This window comes from Xenopus laevis, chromosome 5L (genome assembly GCF_017654675.1).
Source record: "Xenopus laevis strain J_2021 chromosome 5L, Xenopus_laevis_v10.1, whole genome shotgun sequence".
Classification (NCBI taxonomy): domain Eukaryota; kingdom Metazoa; phylum Chordata; class Amphibia; order Anura; family Pipidae; genus Xenopus; species Xenopus laevis.
In genome coordinates this window covers 58,438,720-58,462,418 of record NC_054379.1, presented here as the reverse complement: position 1 = coordinate 58,462,418, position 23,699 = coordinate 58,438,720, and the positions used below count along the sequence as shown (strand labels likewise).

Sequence of the window (23,699 nt, the reverse complement as noted above, 5' to 3'; positions counted from 1 at the left end):
AAGGGGTGGTGGATATTTTAAGGCCTAAAAGCCATCATACAAGGTTTACCCCGACTTATGGCTGTTAAATGATTGTATGTGACTTACCAGTATTTACATTTGTAGGCTCGTGGGTTACTCTTTGACATCCCAAACACCCACTGTATGCTGGGTACTTTTTTGCCCATTTGAATTCGGGTTCTTTGCCTCCCTGTCCCTAACCTTATTTTAAACGCTTCTCTGGACTTACGGTTTTAATTTATTTATTAAAAGTTAAGTTTTATTGTTCCTTGAGTCCTCGGATTTAAAGATGGGGTGGTGCAACTTTAAGGGTTAATCTTTTTCTCTTTTGTGCTACTATTTATCCATATAACCCTGCACACCATTTGTCTGTTTCTCTTTGATTTAGGGGTGGTGCTCCCTTATTCAGGCTTACTTACTTTTCCCAAGTAAATCCTGCTGTTTATCCAGAAAAAGACAAACTTGCAGGCCTAAAACTGACCGGTTAAGACCGTAATTTGCTATTAAGTATTAGAATTACATCAGTTTATCAAGTACATTTGAGAAATTGAAAGTTAAGGCTGGGCCTAGAGCCTTGTTCACATTAGCTTTGTTTACATGTTAAAGTACAACATCTTGTGGCAGTCACTGATGGTTTGCTAAAATTTCTATAATTCCTATAACAATAACACCCTTTATACTGAGGGAAACAAATAATTAAGCATCTGAACATTTTTAACCCTTTAAGTGCCACAGAACGTAGAATCTACGTTCTGTGGAAAAGTAACTTGAAATGCCACAGAACGTAGATTCTACGTTCTGCAGCACTTCCGGGTTCTGGAGCGGAGGAGCGGCTGTTAGAGCCGCTCGCTCCGTTCCGCATCGATCCCCTGCCCCTAGGCAACGAGCAGAGCAGGGGATCGAGTGGCCCCTGGGGCGCGATCGCCCAGGGGCCCAAAAACAGCAGCAGGCACGTGTAACTTACGTGTCCTGCTGCTGCAGCCTACACAGCGCTGGATATCTCCGCCCCCACAGCACAGGCACACAGAGGACGTCGCAGATCTCTTCCTGAGGCCCTTCCAGATCGCCTGCAACAGTCTCCAGCGATTTTTTCAGGTTAGTGCAACAATTACACACACAAACACACCAACACACACTTATTACAGTAATACACACTTAGATTCACACTTACACACACTTACACATACATTTTTGGGGATTGGGGGGGTCACTTACACTCACTGCACTTACACACATGTGCACACGCACACACGCGCACATAACATGTAATTTACCATTTGTACACACGCACACGCACATACATGGCATTGTGGCTTTTTTTTTTTTTTTCTTATCGCATCGTTTCTTTTTTTGGCTGAAAAAAATGTTTTATTGCCATTACGAATAGCGTATTCGCTAACCGTACTGTGCAATATCTTTTTTATGTTATTTCGGTGATTATATTGCAATTTTGGGTATTTTGGTGCATTTTTAGCCATTTTATTGAATTTTTAGCCATTTTATTGCATTTTCAGCTCTGCGTATGTTGTGTTCACTTGTTTCTAGCCGTATAACCTGTTTGGCCCAGCTAAAATATTCAAACTGTGATTCTGACGGCCGATAACACTAGTCTGGAAAAAAACCATTGATTTTTGTGGTTTTATTGGATTTTTTTGCATTTCACTCTTTACTGCCTTATTTTGTTTTGCCTTGTAAATTTTATTTACTATATATCCATTTGGGGGTCTCTGTGCGCCACATAGTTTGGTATATCTATGCATATTGGGCATCAAAGTGTTCAGTAGACCCCTGGCGTTCATATTTAGGATGTTTTATGCTGATAAGTTACGAAATGTGTGGCATATAATGGGGTAGAATTCAAGCTTTGTGACGATTTTCAGAAATTTGATAAAAACCGTTATGTTCAGCATTGCTTTGCAGTTTGGCAGTTTGCAGTAGAAACACTTATTTACCCATATTGGATTCGTCAGAATGTGTACTTTCTGAAAATATATGGTTTTCTGGGGTCTCTGTACTGTTAGGGGGGTCTAATGTTGCATAATACACACTCCAGGTGCTCATATTGCAGCAGCCAGAGCGTCAGCCGTGAAAATGTATATACACTATTGTCATTTGGGGGTCTCTGTGCGCCACATAGTTTGGTATATCTATGCATATTGGGCATCAAAGTGTTCAGTAGACCCCTGGCGTTCATATTTAGGATGTTTTATGCTGATAAGTTACGAAATGTGGGGCATATAATGGGGTAAAATTCAAGCTTTGTGACGATTTTCAGAAATTTGATAAAAACCGTTATGTTCAGCATTGCTTTGCAGTTTGGCAGTTTGCAGTAGAAACACTTATTTACCCATATTGGATTCGTCAGAATGTGTACTTTCTGAAAATATATGGTTTTCTGGGGTCTCTGTACTGTTAGGGGGGTCTAATGTTGCATAATACACACACCAGGTGCTTATATTGCAGCAGCCAGCGCGTCAGCCGTGAAAATGTATATACACTATTGTCATTTGGGGGTCTCTGTACGCCACATAGTTTGGTATATCTATGCATACTGGGCATCAAAGTGTTCAGTAGACCCCTGGCGTTCATATTTAGGATGTTTTATGCTGATACGTTACGAAATGTGTGGCATATAATGGGGTAGAATTCAAGCTTTGTGACGATTTTCAGAAATTTGATAAAAACAGTTATGTTCAGCATTGCTTTGCAGTTTGCAGTAGAAACACTTATTTACCCATATTGGATTCATCAGAATGTGTTCTTTCTGAAAATATATGGTTTTCTGGGGTCTCTGTACTGTTAGGGGGGTCTAATGTCGCATAATACACACTCCAGGTGCTCATATTGCAGCAGCCAGAGCGTCAGCCGTGAAAATGTATATACACTATTGTCATTTGGGGGTCTCTGTACGCCACATAGTTTGGTATATCTATGCATATTGGGCATCAAAGTGTTCAGTAGACCCCTGGCGTTCATATTTAGGATGTTTTATGCTGATAAGTTACGAAATGTGGGGCATATAATGGGGTAAAATTCAAGCTTTGTGACGATTTTCAGAAATTTGATAAAAACCGTTATGTTCAGCATTGCTTTGCAGTTTGGCAGTTTGCAGTAGAAACACTTATTTACCCATATTGGATTCGTCAGAATGTGTACTTTCTGAAAATATATGGTTTTCTGGGGTCTCTGTACTGTTAGGGGGGTCTAATGTTGCATAATACACACACCAGGTGCTTATATTGCAGCAGCCAGTGCGTCAGCCGTGAAAATGTATATACACTATTGTCATTTGGGGGTCTCTGTACGCCACATAGTTTGGTATATCTATGCATACTGGGCATCAAAGTGTTTAGTAGACCCCTGGCGTTCATATTTAGGATGTTTTATGCTGATACGTTACGAAATGTGTGGCATATAATGGGGTAGAATTCAAGCTTTGTGACGATTTTCAGAAATTTGATAAAAACCGTTATGTTCAGCATTGCTTTGCAGTTTGGCAGTTTGCAGTAGAAACACTTATTTACCCATATCGGATTCGTCAGAATGTGTACTTTCTGAAAATATATCGTTTTCTGGGGTCTCTGTACTGTTAGGGGGGTCTAATGTTGCATAATACACACACCAGGTGCTTATATTGCAGCAGCCAGCGCATCATCCGTGAAAATGTATATACACTATTGTCATTTGGGGGTCTCTGTACGCCACATAGTTTGGTATATCTATGCATACTGGGCATCAAATTGTTCAGTAGACCCCTGGCGTTCATATTTAGGATGTTTTATGCTGATACGTTACGAAATGTGTGGCATATAATGGGGTAAAATTCAAGCTTTGTGACGATTTTCCGAAATTTGATAAAAACCGTTATGTTCAGCATTGCTTTGCAGTTTGGCAGTTTGCAGTAGAAACACTTATTTACCCATATTGGATTCGTCAGAATGTGTACTTTCTGAAAATATATGGTTTTCTGGGGTCTCTGTACTGTTAGGTGGGCTAATGTCGCATAATACACACACCGGGTGGTTATATTGCAGCAGCCAGCGCGTCAGCCGTGAAAATGTCTATACATATTGTCATTTGGGGGTCTCTGTGCGCCACATAGTTTGGTATATCTATGCACATTGGGTATCAAACTGTTTAGTAGACCCATATGTTTATATTTAGGATGCTTTATGCTGGTAATGATACATGGACAATACGATGCTGGAAAGTTGAAGCTTTGAGGCAATTTCCAGATATTTCACCAAAACCGACAACTTTGGGAAAGCCTTGCGACTCAGTAGTTTGGAGCAATAAGGCATGGGTACCCATTTTAGATTCTGTAGAATGTGTACTTTCCAAAAATGTATGGGTTTGGGGGGTAAACATATATTTCTGTGTTTTTACCCCACAAAAATGCAGTCAATGTGTTGATTTTTCATTAGCTGAAGTTACCCACGGGACTGTTTGTATGCGCTAACTTCATTTTGGGGCCTCTAAATGCCAGATACTTTGGTAAACCTATGAACAATGGCCACCAAACTGTTCGGAGGAACCCTGGCAATCATATTTAGGGTGCTTTTTCTTGGTGCATAACGATACATGGGTGATATGGTGCTGAGAAGTTGAAGCTTTGAGGAAATTTTCAGATATTTCACCAAAACCGACAATTGTGGGAAAGCCTTGCGACTCAGTAGTTTGGAGCAGAAAGGCATGGGTACCCATTTTAGATTCTGTAGAATGTGTACTTTCCAAAAATATATGGGTTTTGGGGGGTAAACATATATTTCTGTTTTTTACCCCACAAAAATGCAGTCAATTTGTTGATCTTTCATTAGCTGAAGTTACCCACAGGACTGTTTGTATGCGCTAACTTCATTTTGGGGCCTCTAAATGCCAGATACTTTGGTAAACTTATGAACAATGGCCACCAAAATGTTCAGAGGAACCCTGGCAATCATATTTAGGGTGCTTTTTCTTAGTACGTAATGACACATGGGTGATATGGTGCTGGGAAGTTGAAGCTTTGAGGCAATTTTCAGATATCTCACCAAAACCGACAATTGTGGGAAAGCCTTGCGACTCAGTAGTTTGGAGCAGAAAGGTATGGGTACCCATTTTAGATTCGGTAGAATGTGTACTTTCCAAAAATATATGGGTTTTGGGGGGTAAACATATATTTCTGTGTTTTTACCCCACAAAAATGCAGTCAATGTGTTGATCTTTCATTAGCTGAAGTTACCCACGGGACTGCTTGTATGCGCTAACTTCATTTTGGGGCCTCTAAATGCCAGATACTTTGGTAAACTTATGAACAATGACCACCAAAATGTTCAGAGGAACCCTGGCAATCATATTTAGGGTGCTTTTTCTTAGTACGTAATGATACATGGGCGATATGGTGCTGGGAAGTTGAAGCTTTGAGGAAATTTTCAGATATTTCACCAAAACCGACAATTGTGGGAAAGCCTTGCGACTCAGTAGTTTGGAGCAGAAAGGCATGGGTACCCATTTTAGATTCAGTAGAATGTGTACTTTCCAAAAATATATGGGTTTGGGGGGTAAACATATATTTCTGTGTTTTTACCCCACAAAAAATGCAGTCAATGTGTTGATTTCTCAGTAGCTGAAGTAAAGTCCTGAACAATTTGGATGTGCTAACTACATATTGGTGTCTCTAAATGCCAGATACTTTGGTAAACCTATGCATAATGGGTATCAAATTGTTCAGTGGACCCCTGGCAATCATATTTCAGGTGCTTTTTCTTGGTACCTAATATAGTTTGGGATATGCGGAGCAGCAAAATAAAACCTTTGAAATGATTTTTCAGAATTTTGAATTTTTTGTTGAAAAACCGCTATGTTCAGACAAGCTTTTATGTTTGGTAGTTGGGAGTAGAGAGACATAGTTACCCATTTTGTAATCGGCAGAATGTGTACTTTTCAAAAATGTATGGTTTTCTGGGGTAAACCTACGGTTTCAGGATTTTTTGCCTTGGAATCTAAAGCATGCCGTTTTCTGCCTTAGTGCTTTCAAAATTCGGTAATATACTGCCGGGAGTTTTTGCTGTACAGAAATCCTAAATCTCCCTAAAACTATACATATCTGGTATTGGCACGTTCGAGAGACATAAGGCTTTCCAAATCAGTTGGATTTTCATCCGTAAAATGAAATATTTTTCTGGTATAAATTGATATACGATGAAAAATGGTAATTTTTCATTTTTTTTTGGTATTTAGCACTATAAATTTTTTTGCACAGGTGGAAATACATGAAAACTCAGGCAGATTTAGAAAGCTCAGTTTCTACCGAAAAAAACAATGTATAGTTTTCCTAGGTAAACTATAGGTTTCCCCTCAGAAAATGCCCCTAAAGTGAGAAAGCACAAAATGTTTCAAAAACGGCTGGCATTTCGCGTAACCAAAATGTGAAATTCTGCTGGCACTTAAAGGGTTAAATCTAAACATCCCTTGAAGTAGATGACCAAAACATATGGATGCAAGAATATTTACCAGTGAGAATCCGCTTTCGAGTGCTGATCATCTTGCGGTTAGCTAACATACACAGATAACCGTGCAAATATTGGCTAGTGCCACATGGGGGCTGAAATAGGCAGGCCGATTTCAGCCCATACATGGACAATAGCCTCCTCTTCGCATCTGGAACCGTTATGTTTGCTCCTGCACAAACACTCTGGATTTTGGCAAGAAATGCAGTCTTGCATTTCTATTGCGAAACCAGCAGAGTATGTTCACGCTGGAGCTGACACAATGGTTCAGGATGAGAAAAGAAGAGGATACACTCCTGCGTATTTCAGCAGGCTGATTTTAGCCTCTGTGTGGCAGTAGCCGTACACTGTAATACATCATGATGAGGGTGGACATACTGCTGTTTTGTTCAGTTCAGAAAATAAGTTTAGTGCTTCTAACTAGTTAATGGAGCAAAGAAAATAAAGCAATATTTACATAGATCAGGTATATTTATCATTGGTGTTTACTCATTCATTGACTCACTGACCCTGGAGAACAACAAAAGTTTTATTTAACCCTGATGTTGTGGAAGTACAGCTTCAAGCATTATTTAATTCTCTGTAGCATGTTGGAGTATGCTGGAACTAGCAAAAGTGAAGACCTATATCCTCAACCCACATCTTTTTACTATAGATATAATATTTTTGGGATTTGTCTTTGCAAATGCAGCAATCAATTTCTTATTTTCTAATATTCGTATGAGAAGCAAGTATAATGGCATGAGAAGTGAACGTGATGCCACAGCAATTACAAACACCTTATCTAGAATGGGGTCTATTATTTTCTGCCACCTGTTAAATATTTTTATGTGTCATAGCATTGTATCAGTCATATTCTTTTCTAAAATTACCAGGTAAAGCTGTTTTCGAAGTAATTAAGAGGGCAGGTTTAAGAAAAAGTGATTAAGAAAAAGAAAGAAATTATAAAATGCCTACAGAATTTTATAGAGTAAAGGTCTGCAGACACTAGAATTACAGCTGTGTAAACTACAATTGGCTGTCAGTATGTTTGCAGTTTTAATTCTCTCTTACACATTCTTTGGTTTGTCAAGAGTTTAGATGTGTAACAAGCAAAATACCAACAGAGTGCAAGAAGTAGAGAGAATGAGATGCCAGCTCTGAACCTCATCAGACCATACGTTTTTCATTTACTTTTATTTCTTAGTCTTATAGTTTTATAGTTTTGCTAAACTATGATTTTAAAAATATTTGGCACAAGCATCCTAAAGGGGAACCTTTGAAATGAAAGACAAGCCAACAATGCCTACTACATTTTCTCAGTACATGCATAAGAAGGCAGCATTATAGATACAATAGAGAATCTCACAGTAGGTACTACATTTGTACTCTTTAAAATATGCTTTAGGTATTTTAGTTGGCAGGTTGTGGCATTGGCAGCCTTTCATTAACAGATTAGTAGTCAGCACAACTTCAACTCCCTTCTTTGGCTGGGTGCACGTCCTTCAATGGCCACTTCCCACTGGCAATACTGGCAAAAAAATTAGTCCAGCACCCACTGTTTTGGATAAAACGGCCTTTATTGGACCAAGGGCATTACAGCAACGTTTCAGACCAACTGGTCTTTTAATAATATTTTATTGGCAGCCTTTCATGTCCAAGTATAAGGAACAGATGGTGTCTGTGCCCTTGAAAGTTTGATCGCAAAGGGGAACTCTCGCTGAAATAAGAGACTTCCTAAATATAATACATTAAAACATTTTGTATGGCTTCTGAATTAATTATGATGTTGATTTTACATTTTTTCACGATAGTTCCCTTTTTACTACTATTTAACTATTTTTGTATCATTTTTTTTTTCCTCTTAAAAGAGCATTTACCAAGGCTGCAAGATAATAAATGAGCATAAAGCTCATTGATGGCTTAATCACACTAAAATGCATTAGCCCTTTAAAGGGCATGTAAAGGCAAAAATATAAAATCCCATTTTTACTTTCTTTAATGAAAAAGAAATCTATCTCCAATATACTTTAATTAAAAGATGTCTACAGTTTTTATCATAAACCTGACTGTATGCAGTGCAATTCCCCCTTCTTTTACTGCTGTTGATAGGAATTGTCAGATGGTCCCCAACTGCTGTGCAGGTAAACGATCATACTTTCAAATGGCAGGGGGAGCCCCCCCACCTTACTTCCCAGAACTCGAGCAGCATTGTTGGATTCCCTGTAGAGATTTGTATGCAGAGACGCAGTGCAGTCTCTATATTATGATTATTAATCAGTCTTGCTGTATTGGCTTCTATGGCAGATATTATTTGACTTGTGCTGTTTTGATAATTTATGACGATCCCTAAGCTTAACCTCCCAACTGAAGCCCAGACCACACTGAGCATGTGCGAGTCTTGATATTGCAGAAATGTCTAACAAAGTTACAAGATGACAGCCCCCTGCGCCAACTTTGAAAGCATAAATCATTTGTCTTATTAGGCTGCTGGTGCAGTAAGTTCATGTTTATATTTAGTATACATAATACAGCATTTCTAACATTATTCTATTTTAGACTTTAGTTGCCCTTTAAGGGTCAGGCCACACTAGCAGATTTGGGGAGATTAGTCGCCCCAGTGGCAAATCTCCTCTTCTTCGGGGAGACAATCTCCCCAAACTGCCTTCCATCTGCCCTCCACCGGCAAAAATGAAAATCGACTGGGGGAAGGCACACGCGGAGTTCGTTTTCCAAAGTCTCCTTAAGTTGCCTCACGAGGAAGGCTACGGAGGCATTTTATTGCCAATAGATTATCTGCAATAGTGCAAGCTAGAATGCTATATTTATTCTGTAGAATGTTTTACCATACCTGAGTAAAAAGCTCTAGAAGCTGTTTTAGGATAGCAACTGAATATTAGTTTGGTTTGACATCACTTCCTGCCTGAGTCTCTCCCTGCTCACCTATAGCTCTGGGCTCAGATTACAGCAGAGAAGGGGGGGGGAGATAAGCAAACTGAGCATGCTCACGCCCGGGGCAAGGAGGTTTAAGCTGAAGGCAGGAATTCTGATACAGAAGCCCATGTGTACACAATAGAAAGAAATGCAGTGTTTATTTTGACAGAGGGCTCAGAGCAGCACTACTTTGAGGGTTTACTGGTATATTTAGGTGGACCTTTCTGATGAGGCTTACTTAGTTTTAACCTTTGCTTCTCCTTTAACTGGCATGGATCATAGAATCTGGGGAGCTTGTTGTCAAGTACCTGTCTTCCACGTGACGCACATTCTATGTTTTTGGGTTCTTAATTAAGCTTGTGAATCCTGTGTTCTGCAGTTAACATACAGGAAAAATATTTATCAACAATGTATTACAGATTTATATAAAAAGAAGAAAACGACACTACAATATCTGGCCCAATTATATAGACACTGTCTGAAATGACATGCCCTTAGTGGGAACATGGTTCTCCTCTGGAGTTGGTCAGGTTTAAAAATTTAAAAAAAACACAAACTACTTAACCAATTTGTAGAATGTTAAAAGTGCTAAAAAAGCACTTTGGACAGAGACAACTTTTTTCTAATTTTGGTTATGTACATTATTACCACATAGAATTTTAAATGAAACCACTCAGATGCAGCTGAACTGCAGACCTTCAGATTTAATTCAGATTGCATACAAATATGAGGAACTAAAGCCTTTTTTTAACACAATCACTTAATTTCAGGGGTTCAAAAGCAATTGGACAAATTAAAAAACTGAAAATAAAATGTTCATTTCTAATACTTTGCTGAAAACCCTTTGCTGGCAATGACAGCCTGGTTTTATGCGATCTTTTGTTCAACCCATTGAATGAAAGCTGCAAGTCTGCAGTTCAACTGCATCTGAGTTGTTTCTTTTAAAATTCATTGTGGTAATGTACAGGACCTAAATTAGAAAAAAGTTATCTCTGTCCAAATATTTATGGACCTAACTGTATAATTGGCATGTCACCATCTAGCAGTCTATCAGAAAAGTCTGGCATATACCAGGAAAACACTACACTGCCTTAAAGCATAATGTGAATGGTAACGTTTGGTGTATGCAACACAGTGTGATGATATTCTTAACAAATCTGTGCTTACTACATTGTAGCAATAGTTTAGTTCCTGTTTTAGCACAATAACTTAATTACTAAAGTTATAGAACTGCCAAACAGTTTACCAATGTAGACTGCCGGTCCTCATAGGGACTACCAATTAGCAAATCACAGCCCTTATTTGGCACCCAGGTACTTTTTTCAATGCTTGTGTTGCTCCCTGACTCTTTTTACATTTGAATGTATCTCGTGGGGAAAAAAGGTTGGGGACCCGTCAACTAGAAAGTCCAATAATGGGTGGATATGTAAAATGACCATTCAGTAATGTTTATCTAATAAATAGCTTATACAAAAATAAAATAATTTCAGTTTGTGTTAATTTTTACATTGTTTTGAAGAAAATCAAAACATAAATTCTCATCCCTCCCTAATAGTGAACAGAGGGCAGCATTTGCTCATTTGTTTATCTGTTATTGGTGCTTGGAAGTCTCTCCAGATCCCTATTTATCAGTACTGTATAGCTATAAATATTGGAAGAAGGGAGGTTTCCTCTTTAGGTACCACTAGGGTTCTTTGTAGAGATAACAACCATAACTATATAGTTTGCTTTTGGAAGGAAGTGTAACAAATGAATACAAAACTACAAATATACTCTGTACTTTGTATAACATAAATTTATATAACGTAACTGGATTAATTTAAGATTAAATGTGAATATTTTCTTAAATTTTAGATATGATGAATGGATAAAGGCTGACAAGATTGTAAGGCCAGCAGATAAAAGTGTACCAAAAATAAAGCACAGAAAGAAAATTAAGGTATATCATTTTACATACAAATATTTTCCACTAGAGCTAGTGCTAAATATATAAAAGTACAACTTTTTTTTTTTTTTTTGCTAGAATAAATTGGAACACAACAAAGACAAGCCAGAAAGAGGTGAATGCTCTCCCAAGCATTGCAGGCTTTTCCCGAGACCTCTGTTTCAACCTAGGGATCTGGAAAATGAATCCACACTAGATGACCCTGAAAACAAGCACTCAATACAAGGTCCACCTACAATGGTTGAAATAACATCTATTTTAAATGGACTTCAAGGTATGGACTACATTTAGGTTACTTCTAAATGTAACTGCACGTGAGCTCTGTGCTTGCACAAACCACATGTAATGAACAGAAAACTGCATGGGCTGTACTTCTATGTATCTTAGAACAAGGGTGTCCATCAGGAGGCCCAAGACTTTTATCTGTTTTTATGACCTTCCAATGTGCCCAAGACCTTCCCAGGGAAACTTTCTGTGCAAAGGTTCATATAAGTCCTGTCCTTACAACTGACATTCACTGGGAATAAAGCACAGTGATCCCTTATACAATTAAGTTTGCTTAGTTTATTTGAAAGCTGGATGCAGATGAGGAAAGCAAATAATTGCATAACTATAAACATAAAATGAGGACCAATTGAAAAGTTGCAGAACATACTGAAAGTTAACTCAAAGATGAACTATTCCTTTAATCAAAATCATTGAAATCTTTATGGTTATTTATAAATGTAATTGTTGTTAAAAGCAATAGTCTCTTCACCGCTTGTTCTTCTTTTACATTGTTTTAAGAGTCAGGAGTGAGTAGAAAGAACATAAACAAACTGCTTATAGTTGCAATTGCATTTACAAATAACTTTAATTCAACAATTACAATATTTTTAAGGTACATTGGAAAATTGCTTAGAACTGAACTTTTCTCTCATTATACAGAATAGTTTTTTGGTGAAGATAACCTTTAATAAATTTGTTGATTCTTAACTTAAGATTTATATCTTGTTGATAGCTGCTGAGAATTCTGCAGAGGACAGTGAAACTGATCACAGTAGCCTGAATATGGACAAAGAAGGAAAAGAATTTGACATGAATCATATTGGCTTTGATATAAATCAAAGACTGGATGACAATAAAAGCTTCCCAAGAGCAGAGGGAAATTATACTGCTGATGATCCTATAATGGAAGTAATACCTAGGTCCCCAGTGAAAACAATAGAAGGTTCTTCAGATGATACAGACTATGAAGTGAAATCTGTAAGACAAAGTAAATTTATAAAGAATGATATTGCGAAGTCACAGGATAAGCGTGGTAAAAGAAAATACACAGAAATTGGGAAGGCAAGGTCCCATATTGGAAATGAAGAGTACTTCAAGTGCAACAAAACAATTGGTAGACTTGATGCAGGTAGTATGACTTCCTCAGATGATGAGGAAAAATCCAATCCAAAACATGCATTATCAAACAAGTACAATGGTTTTGACGACAAAAGAAAATCAATGCGAACAGGTTTCTATACAAGTTTCTCAGAATCACCAGAAAAAAGGATAAAGCTTTTAAATAATTCAGAAGAAAGACTTCGAGCCAAAGACCGCAAAGACGTTTGGTCAAGTATCCAAGGCCAGTGGCCTAAAAAAACTTTAAAGGAACTTTTTTCAGATTCTGATACAGAAGGTGCCACATCACCATCAGCTAGGAATCTAGATGACACTTCCTCTGTTCAGCAAAGTCATGAGAACATTAGAATGTCTTCATCTGAAGTGTCCAAACCAGAGAAAGATAATGGACTAAAGCCTGTTGATGAGAGAACTGCTGAAATGGGTGACAAAAAAATTGACTTTCCCAGTAGTGGCAGTAACTCTGTATTGAACACACCCCCAACAACCCCAGAATCACTTTCAACTTTAAGCGATTGCCAAAAACAACCATCAAAAAGTGATATTCTAGATTCTTTAGAACCAAATCAGGAAGAAGTTCAAAGCATGAAAAGTGAAACTGATAGTACAATTGAAGTAGATAGTGTTACCTGTGAACTTCAAGATCTCCAGTACGAAGGGCGGTTTTCACCAACAGGATTTGATGCAAGTATAAGTTCTAATAGCAGTAACCAGCAAGAACCAGAAAATAAAGCGAAAAGTAAGTGAGATAAATGTGTATCTTAATTAATGTTAGTCTTGTATGTGGATAAAAAACAATGATTGCAAATGAATGAAGTGATACAGATTTCAGCAGGTCATGTGTCTTAAATGTTTTGCATTCTAGGGGCTCATGGCAGTAAACCTTGTTGGATAGTAAACACCACTCTCACTGGTGGCAGGACAGCATTGTTAGATCAATTATCCTGTGTGTCTCTCATAGATATGGTGTTTTGGGCACATCATGAAATGTTGGTCTGTTAAAGCTCTTTGTCAAGGGGAATTCTTATGGAAAGCACTTTAGGACATCCTCAGGGGAAATCGCTCTCCTGCATGCGATCTCCTAAAGTAGAGGAATGCAGCACCGCCTGCTTTTTCTCTCACCCATCCCGAAAGGCTGCAGTTGCACATCTGTCCTGGGTTCTCCCTACTCAGCCTTCAGCCCTCCCTCCTCAGGCATCAGGCCTCCCTCCTCAGTTCTTAGTACAAACACTCTCTGCCCTCAGCCCTCAGTACAAACGCTCTCCATCCTCAGCCCTCGCTCCTCAGGAGCTGAGGTCTGAGGCAGGAGGACTGAGGATGAGGAATGAAACAAGGGGGGAGATCAAAACAGCATATGTGGGCAGCACGGAGGTGTGACTGCAGCCTCTTGGGATCAGTGAATATAATAAGAGGCAAGTCTACATACTTCTTCATTAGGAGAGCGCACACAGGACATATGTGGGCATCACATTCCCTCTGTAATGTTGCAGTTACCAATAGTGCATGGTATGCCCTACCCTGTCCATATATTCCATTTGCGCATGTTCCTGCCAATTCCATTTGTTCTAGTATCTTAGCAACAACAGGGTTAGCTACAGTCACTTTCAAAAAGTACAATATTGATATCAGCAATAGTGTGTGCGAGGGATTTCTCTTTCCCACATCACATTTACACCTAAGCTGTAAAATGTGATAATTCGTATGTGTCGCTCAAATTCTATAAATTGTGTATTACATTTAGTTTGATAGAATTTAACAAGAACCCTTGTGCAACTTCCTAGTCATCAAACCATAGTGTATGTATGTATAACTTAATTTGTAAAGCACTGTTAAGGAGTACACAGTACACAGAGCTTATATAAGGACATGACACAGAATGTAAGTGCTATGTGGTAAAAGACACAGTAGGAAGGAGGTCCATGCCCTGTAGAGTTTACAATCTAAGTGGGTGGGTTGATAACATACAGGCACTAATTGGAGGGGGAGCATATCTTTCAAATATTGTATTTTAATAAAATTTGTATGAAGTGTAGCAACAAAATGTGCAGGAGTCCCCCAATTACCACATCACATCTACAGCTATATATAAATGAGGCACCTTTTTACCTGCATCCTTTCCAATAAGTCCTTAAGTATATATATTATATAGCTCCAGTGCAGGCCTCCTGGGAACCCTGGGAATGTTTCTCTCTATATTTTACTTCATTAACATTGTGCTTCTGAAGTTTTTCCATTTGATATATGAAGTATGTAAACATACCACCCAACATTTGAAAAATAGAATTTCCTGCTTGTGAGGCAACTTCTGGCGACTTTGGAAAAAACGAAGCGATACGTATGCCATCCCGCTCGAAATTCGCATTCTTGCTGGAGGGAGGGCATTTCGAGGAGATTAGTCGTCCGCAGTAGTGAAGACTCCCATGTGCTACCTCCCTAAGAAATGCATTTTTTAAAACAATTCGGGCTCTTTATCACTATAAGCACCATGTGGAATTAGCTGCCCAGCAAACAACATACACTACATATACAGTGTGTTGTATTGCTGTATACCTGTTTAATGTAATGTTATCTATCCTATTCTTCTTAGAAATAACTCAGATGTTAGAACTACTCACATTCACGATCATCAAACAAGAGCGTGTAGATTAATCTTTTTTAGCAGGGTATATGCCGTGTTGCAGCATGCGATGTTTCTAAAGGGAAGAGACGCTACAGATGGTGAAGAATCGTCAGAGATCCGACTTAGACCCTGCGGGTCCTATGGACTTACCAGACTGCCGTCAGAAGAGAGCGTTGGAAGACTCGCAAAGAGATCGCTGGATGTCGGCGTGTTTCCCAGGCGCTGTTTAGACACCGCTCCCTAAGTTCAGACAGCCTCGCTCACACACTGCGCGTCCACAAACACTGCTGTATCTTCTCACACAGTCAGTCCGCTCGCCTCCGGTGCCGTGCAGAGGTTAAATAAGTGATTCCGAAGGGGATTAAATCTATAGCAAACTTTTATTTCATTAACACAAAAGGCCCAACGCGTTTCATATCCTTCGATACTTCCTCAGGGGCATCACACGTGTAACATCACGTCCAAGATTATATAGGGCAGATCATTATTTCATTAGCCTAATTGGTAATTGGCTACAAGATTTCGTTTCCACAATTAACAATTTCGTTTAAAAATAGATTCATTAAATAAATTACAATAAAAGAATTAATTTAAACATACTTAAATAGTCATAAAACATTATTAAGTTAAAAAACATTTCAAATCGATTTCTATATTTAAACCTTTAGGAGCGAGTGTTTTGAGTTTATGTATCCAGTATGTTTCTTCCCTTGATATTATCTGTATAATATCACTTCCTCGCCAGTGATTTTTCTTTTGTACTATTCCCATGAATTTTAAAAGTGAGTGGTCTGAGTTGTGATGAGTTTTAAAATGGGCTGAGACACTATGTGTCAATAATCCTTTTCTTATATTATTCATATGCTCCCTTATTCTAATCTTCAGAGTTCTATTCGTACGTCCTATATATTGTAAGTTACAAGGACATTCTAATAAATAAATTACGTTGTTGCTATTGCATGTTATCAGCGATTTAATAGTGAATTCCTCTTTTGTTATTTTTGAATCAAAATTTTTATAATTTCTATCATTGATTGCGCTTGTTTTACAGCCTTTGCAGGTTCTACATGTGAAGAATCCGTTTAGTTTTTCTTTAGAAAAATGGTTACCTAATGGTTTTTGATCGACAGGAGGTAGACAGCTTGGTGCTAATAGTTGTTTGATTATTTGTGTTTTTTTGTATAAAATATAGGGTTTTTCAGGTAAAATATCTTTTAAATCTTTATCTTTTTTCAAAATATGCCAATGTTTTTTTATAATAGCTTCTAATTTTTTGTTTGAATTATTGTAAGTGGTAATAAATGAGATAGGGTTACTTAATTTGGTTTTTCTTTCAGTGTTATTTATTAATCCAATTCTCTCTTTTATATCACATTTAAGTTTGGCTTCCCTAATCGTATGGTCCTTATATCCTTTTTCTCGTAAATGAGTACTCAGAATTTCACATTCTTTTTCATAGTCACTCGGTTTGCTGCAGTTTAGTTTAATACGGTTAAATTGTCCATAAGGTATATTGTTTAGCCATTTGTTATAGTGGCAGCTACTATTAAGAATGAATCCATTGCAGTCAGTTGGTTTCCTATAGATGCTGGTCTCAAACTGTCCATCCTCCACAAAAATTGTAAGGTCTAGAAAATTCACATTTTTTGTACTGTGATTACTGGTAAAATGTATATTGTGGTTATTAATATTCAGGTTGTTTAGGAAGTCCTTTAATTCATTTTCTGGTCCATCCCATATAAAAAGGCAATCGTCTATATAGCGTTTCCAGAAAATTAGGCCTTTATTTTCATCGTTGTTGTTTCCTGTATTAAGTAAAGGTTGTATATGTTGCTCCTCCCAGTCTCCCATGAACAAATTTGCATAACTGGGTGCAAAACGTGTTCTCATAGCTGTCCCTTTAATTTGTAAAAAATAATTATTTTCGAACCAGAAATAATTTTTTGTAAGAATAAATTTTATACTGTCAATCAAAAATTTTTTCTGAAGATCGGTAAGTGATAAATCCGTTTCTAAATATTTTCTTTATGGACAATTTAACCGTATTAAACTAAACTGCAGCAAACCGAGTGACTATGAAAAAGAATGTGAAATTCTGAGTACTCATTTACGAGAAAAAGGATATAAGGACCATACGATTAGGGAAGCCAAACTTAAATGTGATATAAAAGAGAGAATTGGATTAATAAATAACACTGAAAGAAAAACCAAATTAAGTAACCCTATCTCATTTATTACCACTTACAATAATTCAAAGAAAAAATTAGAAGCTATTATAAAAAAACATTGGCATATTTTGAAAAAAGATAAAGATTTAAAAGATATTTTACCTGAAAAACCCTATATTTTATACAAAAAAACACAAATAATCAAACAACTATTAGCACCAAGCTGTCTACCTCCTGTCGATCAAAAACCATTAAGTAACCATTTTTCTAAAGAAAAACTAAACGGATTCTTCACATGTAGAACCTGCAAAGGCTGTAAAACAAGCGCAATCAATGATAGAAATTATAAAAATTTTGATTCAAAAATAACAAAAGAGGAATTCACTATTAAATCGCTGATAACATGCAATAGCAACAACGTAATTTATTTATTAGAATGTCCTTGTAACTTACAATATATAGGACGTACGAATAGAACTCTGAAGATTAGAATAAGGGAGCATATGAATAATATAAGAAAAGGATTATTGACACATAGTGTCTCAGCCCATTTTAAAACTCATCACAACTCAGACCCCTCACTTTTAAAATTCATGGGAATAGTACAAAAGAAAAATCACTGGCGAGGAAGTGATATTATACAGATAATATCAAGGGAAGAAACATACTGGATACATAAACTCAAAACACTCGCTCCTAAAGGTTTAAATATAGAAATCGATTTGAAATGTTTTTTTACTTAATAATGTTTTATGACTATTTAAGTATGTTTAAATTAATTCTTTTATTGTAATTTATTTAATGAATCTATTTTTAAACGAAATCGTTAATTGTGGAAACGAAATCTTGTAGCCAATTACCAATTAGGCTAATGAAATAATGATCTCCCCTATATAATCTTGGACGTGATGTTACACGTGTGATGCCCCTGAGGAAGTATCGTAGGATATGAAACGCGTTGGGCCTTTTGTGTTAATGAAATAAAAGTTTGCTATAGATTTAATCCCCTTCGGAATCACTTATTTAACCTCTGCACGGCACAGGAGGCGAGCGGACTGACTGTGTGAGAAGATACAGCAGTGTTTGTGGACGCGCAGTGTGTGAGCGAGGCTGTCTGAACTTAGGGAGCGGTGTCTAAACAGCGCCTGGGAAACACGCCGACATCCAGCGATCTCTTTGCGAGTCTTCCAACGCTCTCTTCTGACGGCAGTCTGGTAAGTCCATAGGACCCGCAGGGTCTAAGTCATATCTCTGACGATTCTTCACCATCTGTAGCGTCTTTCCCTTTAGAAACATCGCATGCTGCAACACGGCATATACCCTGCTAAAAAAGATTAATCTACATGCTCTTGTTTGATGATCGTGAATGTGAGTAGTTCTAACATCTGGGTTATTTCTAAGAAGAGCTGAACGTACTACTCTTTGTGTAGTTTCTTTTCTTTTTAGGTGCCTGTGTTTAAGGATCTATAAGGTTAATAGCGCACCTCTCTTGCTGACTGACATTACTTACAGTGGAAGTGTGGATCCACAAATTTTTGGTGCTGCTTTCCCCTGATATAATTACTTGTGCAACAGCGCAGCCTTCACTCAATTTTTTCTATCCTATTCTTTGACAGGTCACACCAATCTGGCAGCTAATCAGGCTGTTAATGTGGGAGACAATAATACAAAGAAACTTAAAAGAAGCCACAAATCTTCAGTGCTTCAGAAGAAAAGGAAAACAAGTAAGTTTATCATTAAAATAGTATGATTATTTTTTTTATTTTTTTTGGCAGAAGACATTTTTCAAGAACAAAGAAATATTTAACTGTTATTCATTAGCATCAAGTTTAGGTATTACAGTATAACAGTATAAACCTGTGGAAAAGTTATTAAATAAATGTAACTAGCTTGAACCTACAAAAATCATTGGCTATAACTGCAGCCCTGTGGTGCTCCCTAGACTGATGAAACCGTGAAACCCCAGAAACAGGGTTGTACCCCTTCAAAGAGAATCTGAATAGTGCAGACTCTTTTTACAGAGTCTGTGGTTTCATTCTGTAATTCATTTAAGGTGTGCTGTCGGCAAGGTCCCCTTAACTTGAGCCCATGAGCAAAGTCATATGGTTAAAGGGATCCTGTCATGATTTTTATGGTGTAGTTTTAATGACTAAAGTAAATTGTCTATAGTGCAAGTAATTTATTCTACCATTTTAAATTTTACCTGTGAACCAATAAGTGTATTTTTAGTTGTAATATATAAAGAATCTGTTTACTCTTTTGAAAAACAGATTTCATTTCAGAATTCTACTGGAGGAGCACTATTATGTGGTGCATTTTGTAAAAAAAAAACATATTTTGACTGAATCCCTTTTAGAAGATATTCACTCAGTGCAGCAGTAAAATAATTTTACAGAGGGATATACATTATTTCCCAGGTAGCAGTTGTTGGAGCCATAGATAAAGGGCGATATGTGTGATGCTTCTGCTTGGGAAGGCTAATAAATGTAACAACCCAAAATGTAGTCCATAGCAAATACTATGAAATTGTGACGTTACTGTGCTTTGAAAGTTCTCAAAAACAAGAGCAGTAAGCATCAGCTGAAAAAATATACTGGCTAAAGGTTATTTGACTGTTTAGCCCCTCTGCACCCCTGTTTATCTACATAGAGGATCACACAGTATCTCCTGTTACAGTGATTCCTTGATTATTCCTGATAATTAAGCAAATCCCTTAAATTGATTGTCTTTACTTCTGGTGAAAAATCTAAAAACTGCTGAACTAAAGACTTGTTTACAAGATTAAAATTAAACTTCAATATTAGAAAAATAGTCACAAATAAAATATAGAAAGCAATTTGTAAATTGCCTGGTAACGGTCTAACTATCCTGTTTTATCTGCCTTTTTTTTTGTTTTAGCAACCAACACAAGTGATAGTGAAGATCTTTCTGGTGGTGAAAGCCTTACTAAGATGCAGTCTGAAAGATCGAATGTTGGTTTAAAATCACAGCCTACCAAAGTTCCACTCAGAGTGCATTCTCCAGGAAAATATGCCAAGACTAGAGAAAAAGATTTATTTCAGAAAGATTATGCTGATCGCCTTCCTAAAGTTTACAAATGGAGTTTTCAAATGTGTAGGTGACCCTTTAACTATATGTAGCTAACAATTGAGTGTGCATGTGTGTATGTGTGCTTCTGAGTAATGGTATATGGGGTAGGGATGCACCAAATCCAGGATTTGGTTCGGGATTCGGGCAGGATTCGGCCATTTTCAGCAGGATTCGGATTTGGCCGAATCCTTCTGCCTGGCTGAACCGAATCCTAATTTGCTTTAGGGACGGGGAGTGAAAAAGCGTGAATTTTTGTCACAAAACAAGGAAGTAAAAATGTTTTCCCCTTCCCACCCTAATTTGCATATGCAAATTAGGATTCGGTTCGGTATTCGGCCAAATCTTTCGAGAAGGATTCGGGGGTTCGGCCGAATACAAAATATTGGATTTGGTGCATCCCTAATATGGGGTGCCTGAAACTGCCCCCCCCCCCCAGACTAGCATTGAAGTTGTTCTGCAAGAGCTTTCGTCAGTGCTCGTTAGGGGATAGTTGGTTTGCATTTTTAAGAAAAATCACCTGGCCAGTGCTTGCACAAACACTTACTAGGCAATTTCATTGCAAGTCTTTAGACAGCGATTCCTGAGAAGTTGACAGTGTTTTTGGGCTTCTTAGAAGCAAGCCACTCAAATTTGCAGGGAGGCCAATAAGAAACACAGGTATACTACCAGTTTAGTTTTACATGCAAACATGGTAACTTGCCTGTTTGTAATATTGAAGTAATTTGTTTTCTTGCAGCAGACCTTGAGAAAATGACAAGTATGGAACGCATTGTATTCCTCCAGGAAAAACTTCAAGAACTTCGAAAACACTACCTTTCATTAAAATCTGAGGTTGCTTCTATCGATAGGCGGAGAAAGCGGTGTAAAAAGAAGGAAAGAGAAAGTAGGTTCATTATATATACATATAAGCTCTGTGCATTTTAATTGCATATAGAAATGCTAGTCACTAAACAGTTTTATAATATTTCTAGAAATGCTTTCTTTAGGACACTGGCACATATAGCATATTGTAATTAATTACATAACTTTGTTACAGAATGAATGAAACCAAGCAGACACAATTGCAGTTATCTTGCATCAGTTGTGTTATATTTTATAGCAACAGTTTCATGATGGCATCTATGCCCTATGATTTTAAACACAAGGCACCAGTGAAGCACCAGTCTGGGGTAACAGATTAGCAACTATAATCACTAAGGGTGCCTAACAACTTGGCACCTCCCTCCCCAGTGATTTAATCTTTAATTCTCTTTTAAAAGGAAAAAAAAAAGAAATATGAAAATGGCACTTTATTATAACAGGCAGTCTAACCACTAGCACTTGTAAGGACTATGTTTTCTTTCAGTTTAGGTATAAATACACCATAATTTCTTGAAATTTAAAGTTGCTATTTTTGGTTCATAACTGAACAGGAACAGTACACGTTATAGAACTGAATTATACCCTTGTTTATAAAGTGCTATATAGCTCTTGGAGTCTGCCCTATGAGATATATATATACTATATACTATATATAGTTTTGCTACTGATATTCAAATGTACAAATCATCGTGGCTGGTGGTTTGCCACAAATATTTACATTATCAAAGATTCCAGAACTTTGAACTTCTAGCCAACCAAAATTGTAGGAACATACCGTAGGTGTAGGACAGATATGGTGAGATCTTCAGTCTAAATTGTAGATTAACCCTAAGAACAGATTATCTGTATCTCCTATCTTTCTGTTAAGACTGTCACATCAAAACAGACCTTAGCGTCCAGGTTTAAATTCCATAATAAAGAACTGCAGAACAAAAAGCAAATTCAAAAACCACAAGGAATAAGAATCACATTACATTACTTTCCTCAGCTAAGATTTTCCATACCTTTTACCAGCTTAGTTGCCCTTCTCTGGACCCCCTCTAATTCAATAATGTCCCATTTGAGTGCTGGAGACCAAAACTGTACGGCATATTCTAGATGGGGCCTTACGAGCACTCTGTACAGTGGAAGAATAACCCCCTCCTCCCACGGATCTATGCCCCTTTTAATACAGCTCAAGACCTTATTTACCCTTGAAGCTGCTGAATTAAAGAACAGTTCCTGGTTAAAATTCATCATCCAAAGTCTGACAAGGGAAGTTTCGCATACAGATGTAAAAAATTGTTGTTTACATTTTCATTTTACATTTTCCTGGATTTTACACCATTTTTTTCTGGTCCCCTGAAAAACGTAAAATGGGGGTTCCACCGTATAGTAGACAGTTGACACAGGTTTAAATACAGCACACCGTAGCATTTAAAAATCTGTACAATACTGAAAATATATTTTTATCATATAATTTTACATATTTTTTCTTCACAGGTGCAGTTGTATCATCATCATCTTCGTCGCCATCCTCTAGTTCCATCACTGCAGCTGTCATGTTAACTTTAGCTGAACCAACATTGTCAAGCTCATCGCAAAATGCAATGCCAGTAGAGTGCAGGTGACAAGAGGACAGTGTGACATACTTTGTACTGAAAAGTTACTGAGGTTGTGGATTTATTTTTATAGCGCACAGCACAAGAATCAGACAAGCACTTTTTCTATTGCATTCTTGTTGTGCTGTCCTTGCACTTAAGTGCACTTTTTATTATAGTACAATAAACTGCTTTTCTTCAAGCAATAATTGTTTCCACTCAGTGTAGGAGTGCTCTGGCTAACCTCCAAGGCCCACTGTTCTGGCCCTCTGCTGGGTGGTTATTGATTGCATATGAGAATTAACTGAGCAAGTATATTGTACTTTTACAAGTGGCTTTTCATAAACAAACATACTGTATAATTAAAAAAAAAGGTTTTTTTAGAGATGAAAAAATTAATATATTACAGTTTTTGTGGAAACAATCACGCTTCAGTTTATCAATCCTATTACTGAGGTGTATTCAGATACAAACAAAGCACACAATATACGATTTCAACATTAGTAACAATCTAATTTGCCTCCATTTTATACGCTATGAGTGGGAGATATCCTTGACAAAACCCAACTCATGTTTACATGTAGTAAGAGCTGGCATATGCTTAATGTAGACTGAACATTTTGGAGGGATGTCTCACTTTTATTCTTG

General features: G+C 37.4%; 1 protein-coding gene across 3 annotated transcripts in view; it reads left to right on the top strand.

Annotated features, from left to right (window-relative positions):
* arid4b.L (AT-rich interaction domain 4B L homeolog) overlaps window positions 1-23,093 on the top strand; it is a 94,730-nt gene extending 71,637 nt beyond the window's left edge. For 2 of the 3 annotated variants that reach the window (XM_018263110.2, XM_018263112.2), the window contains exons 18-24: window positions 11,256-11,340; window positions 11,425-11,620; window positions 12,347-13,471; window positions 19,137-19,244; window positions 20,419-20,634; window positions 21,347-21,493; window positions 22,954-23,093. In XM_018263110.2, the coding sequence (XP_018118599.1) occupies window positions 11,256-11,340; window positions 11,425-11,620; window positions 12,347-13,471; window positions 19,137-19,244; window positions 20,419-20,634; window positions 21,347-21,493; window positions 22,954-23,081 (2,005 nt within the window). In that variant the 3' untranslated portion in view covers window positions 23,082-23,093. The remainder of the gene's footprint in view (window positions 1-11,255; window positions 11,341-11,424; window positions 11,621-12,346; window positions 13,472-19,136; window positions 19,245-20,418; window positions 20,635-21,346; window positions 21,494-22,953) is intronic. The other variant, XM_018263111.2, reaches the window with a different exon arrangement.
* Window positions 23,094-23,699: the final 606 nt, after the last annotated feature.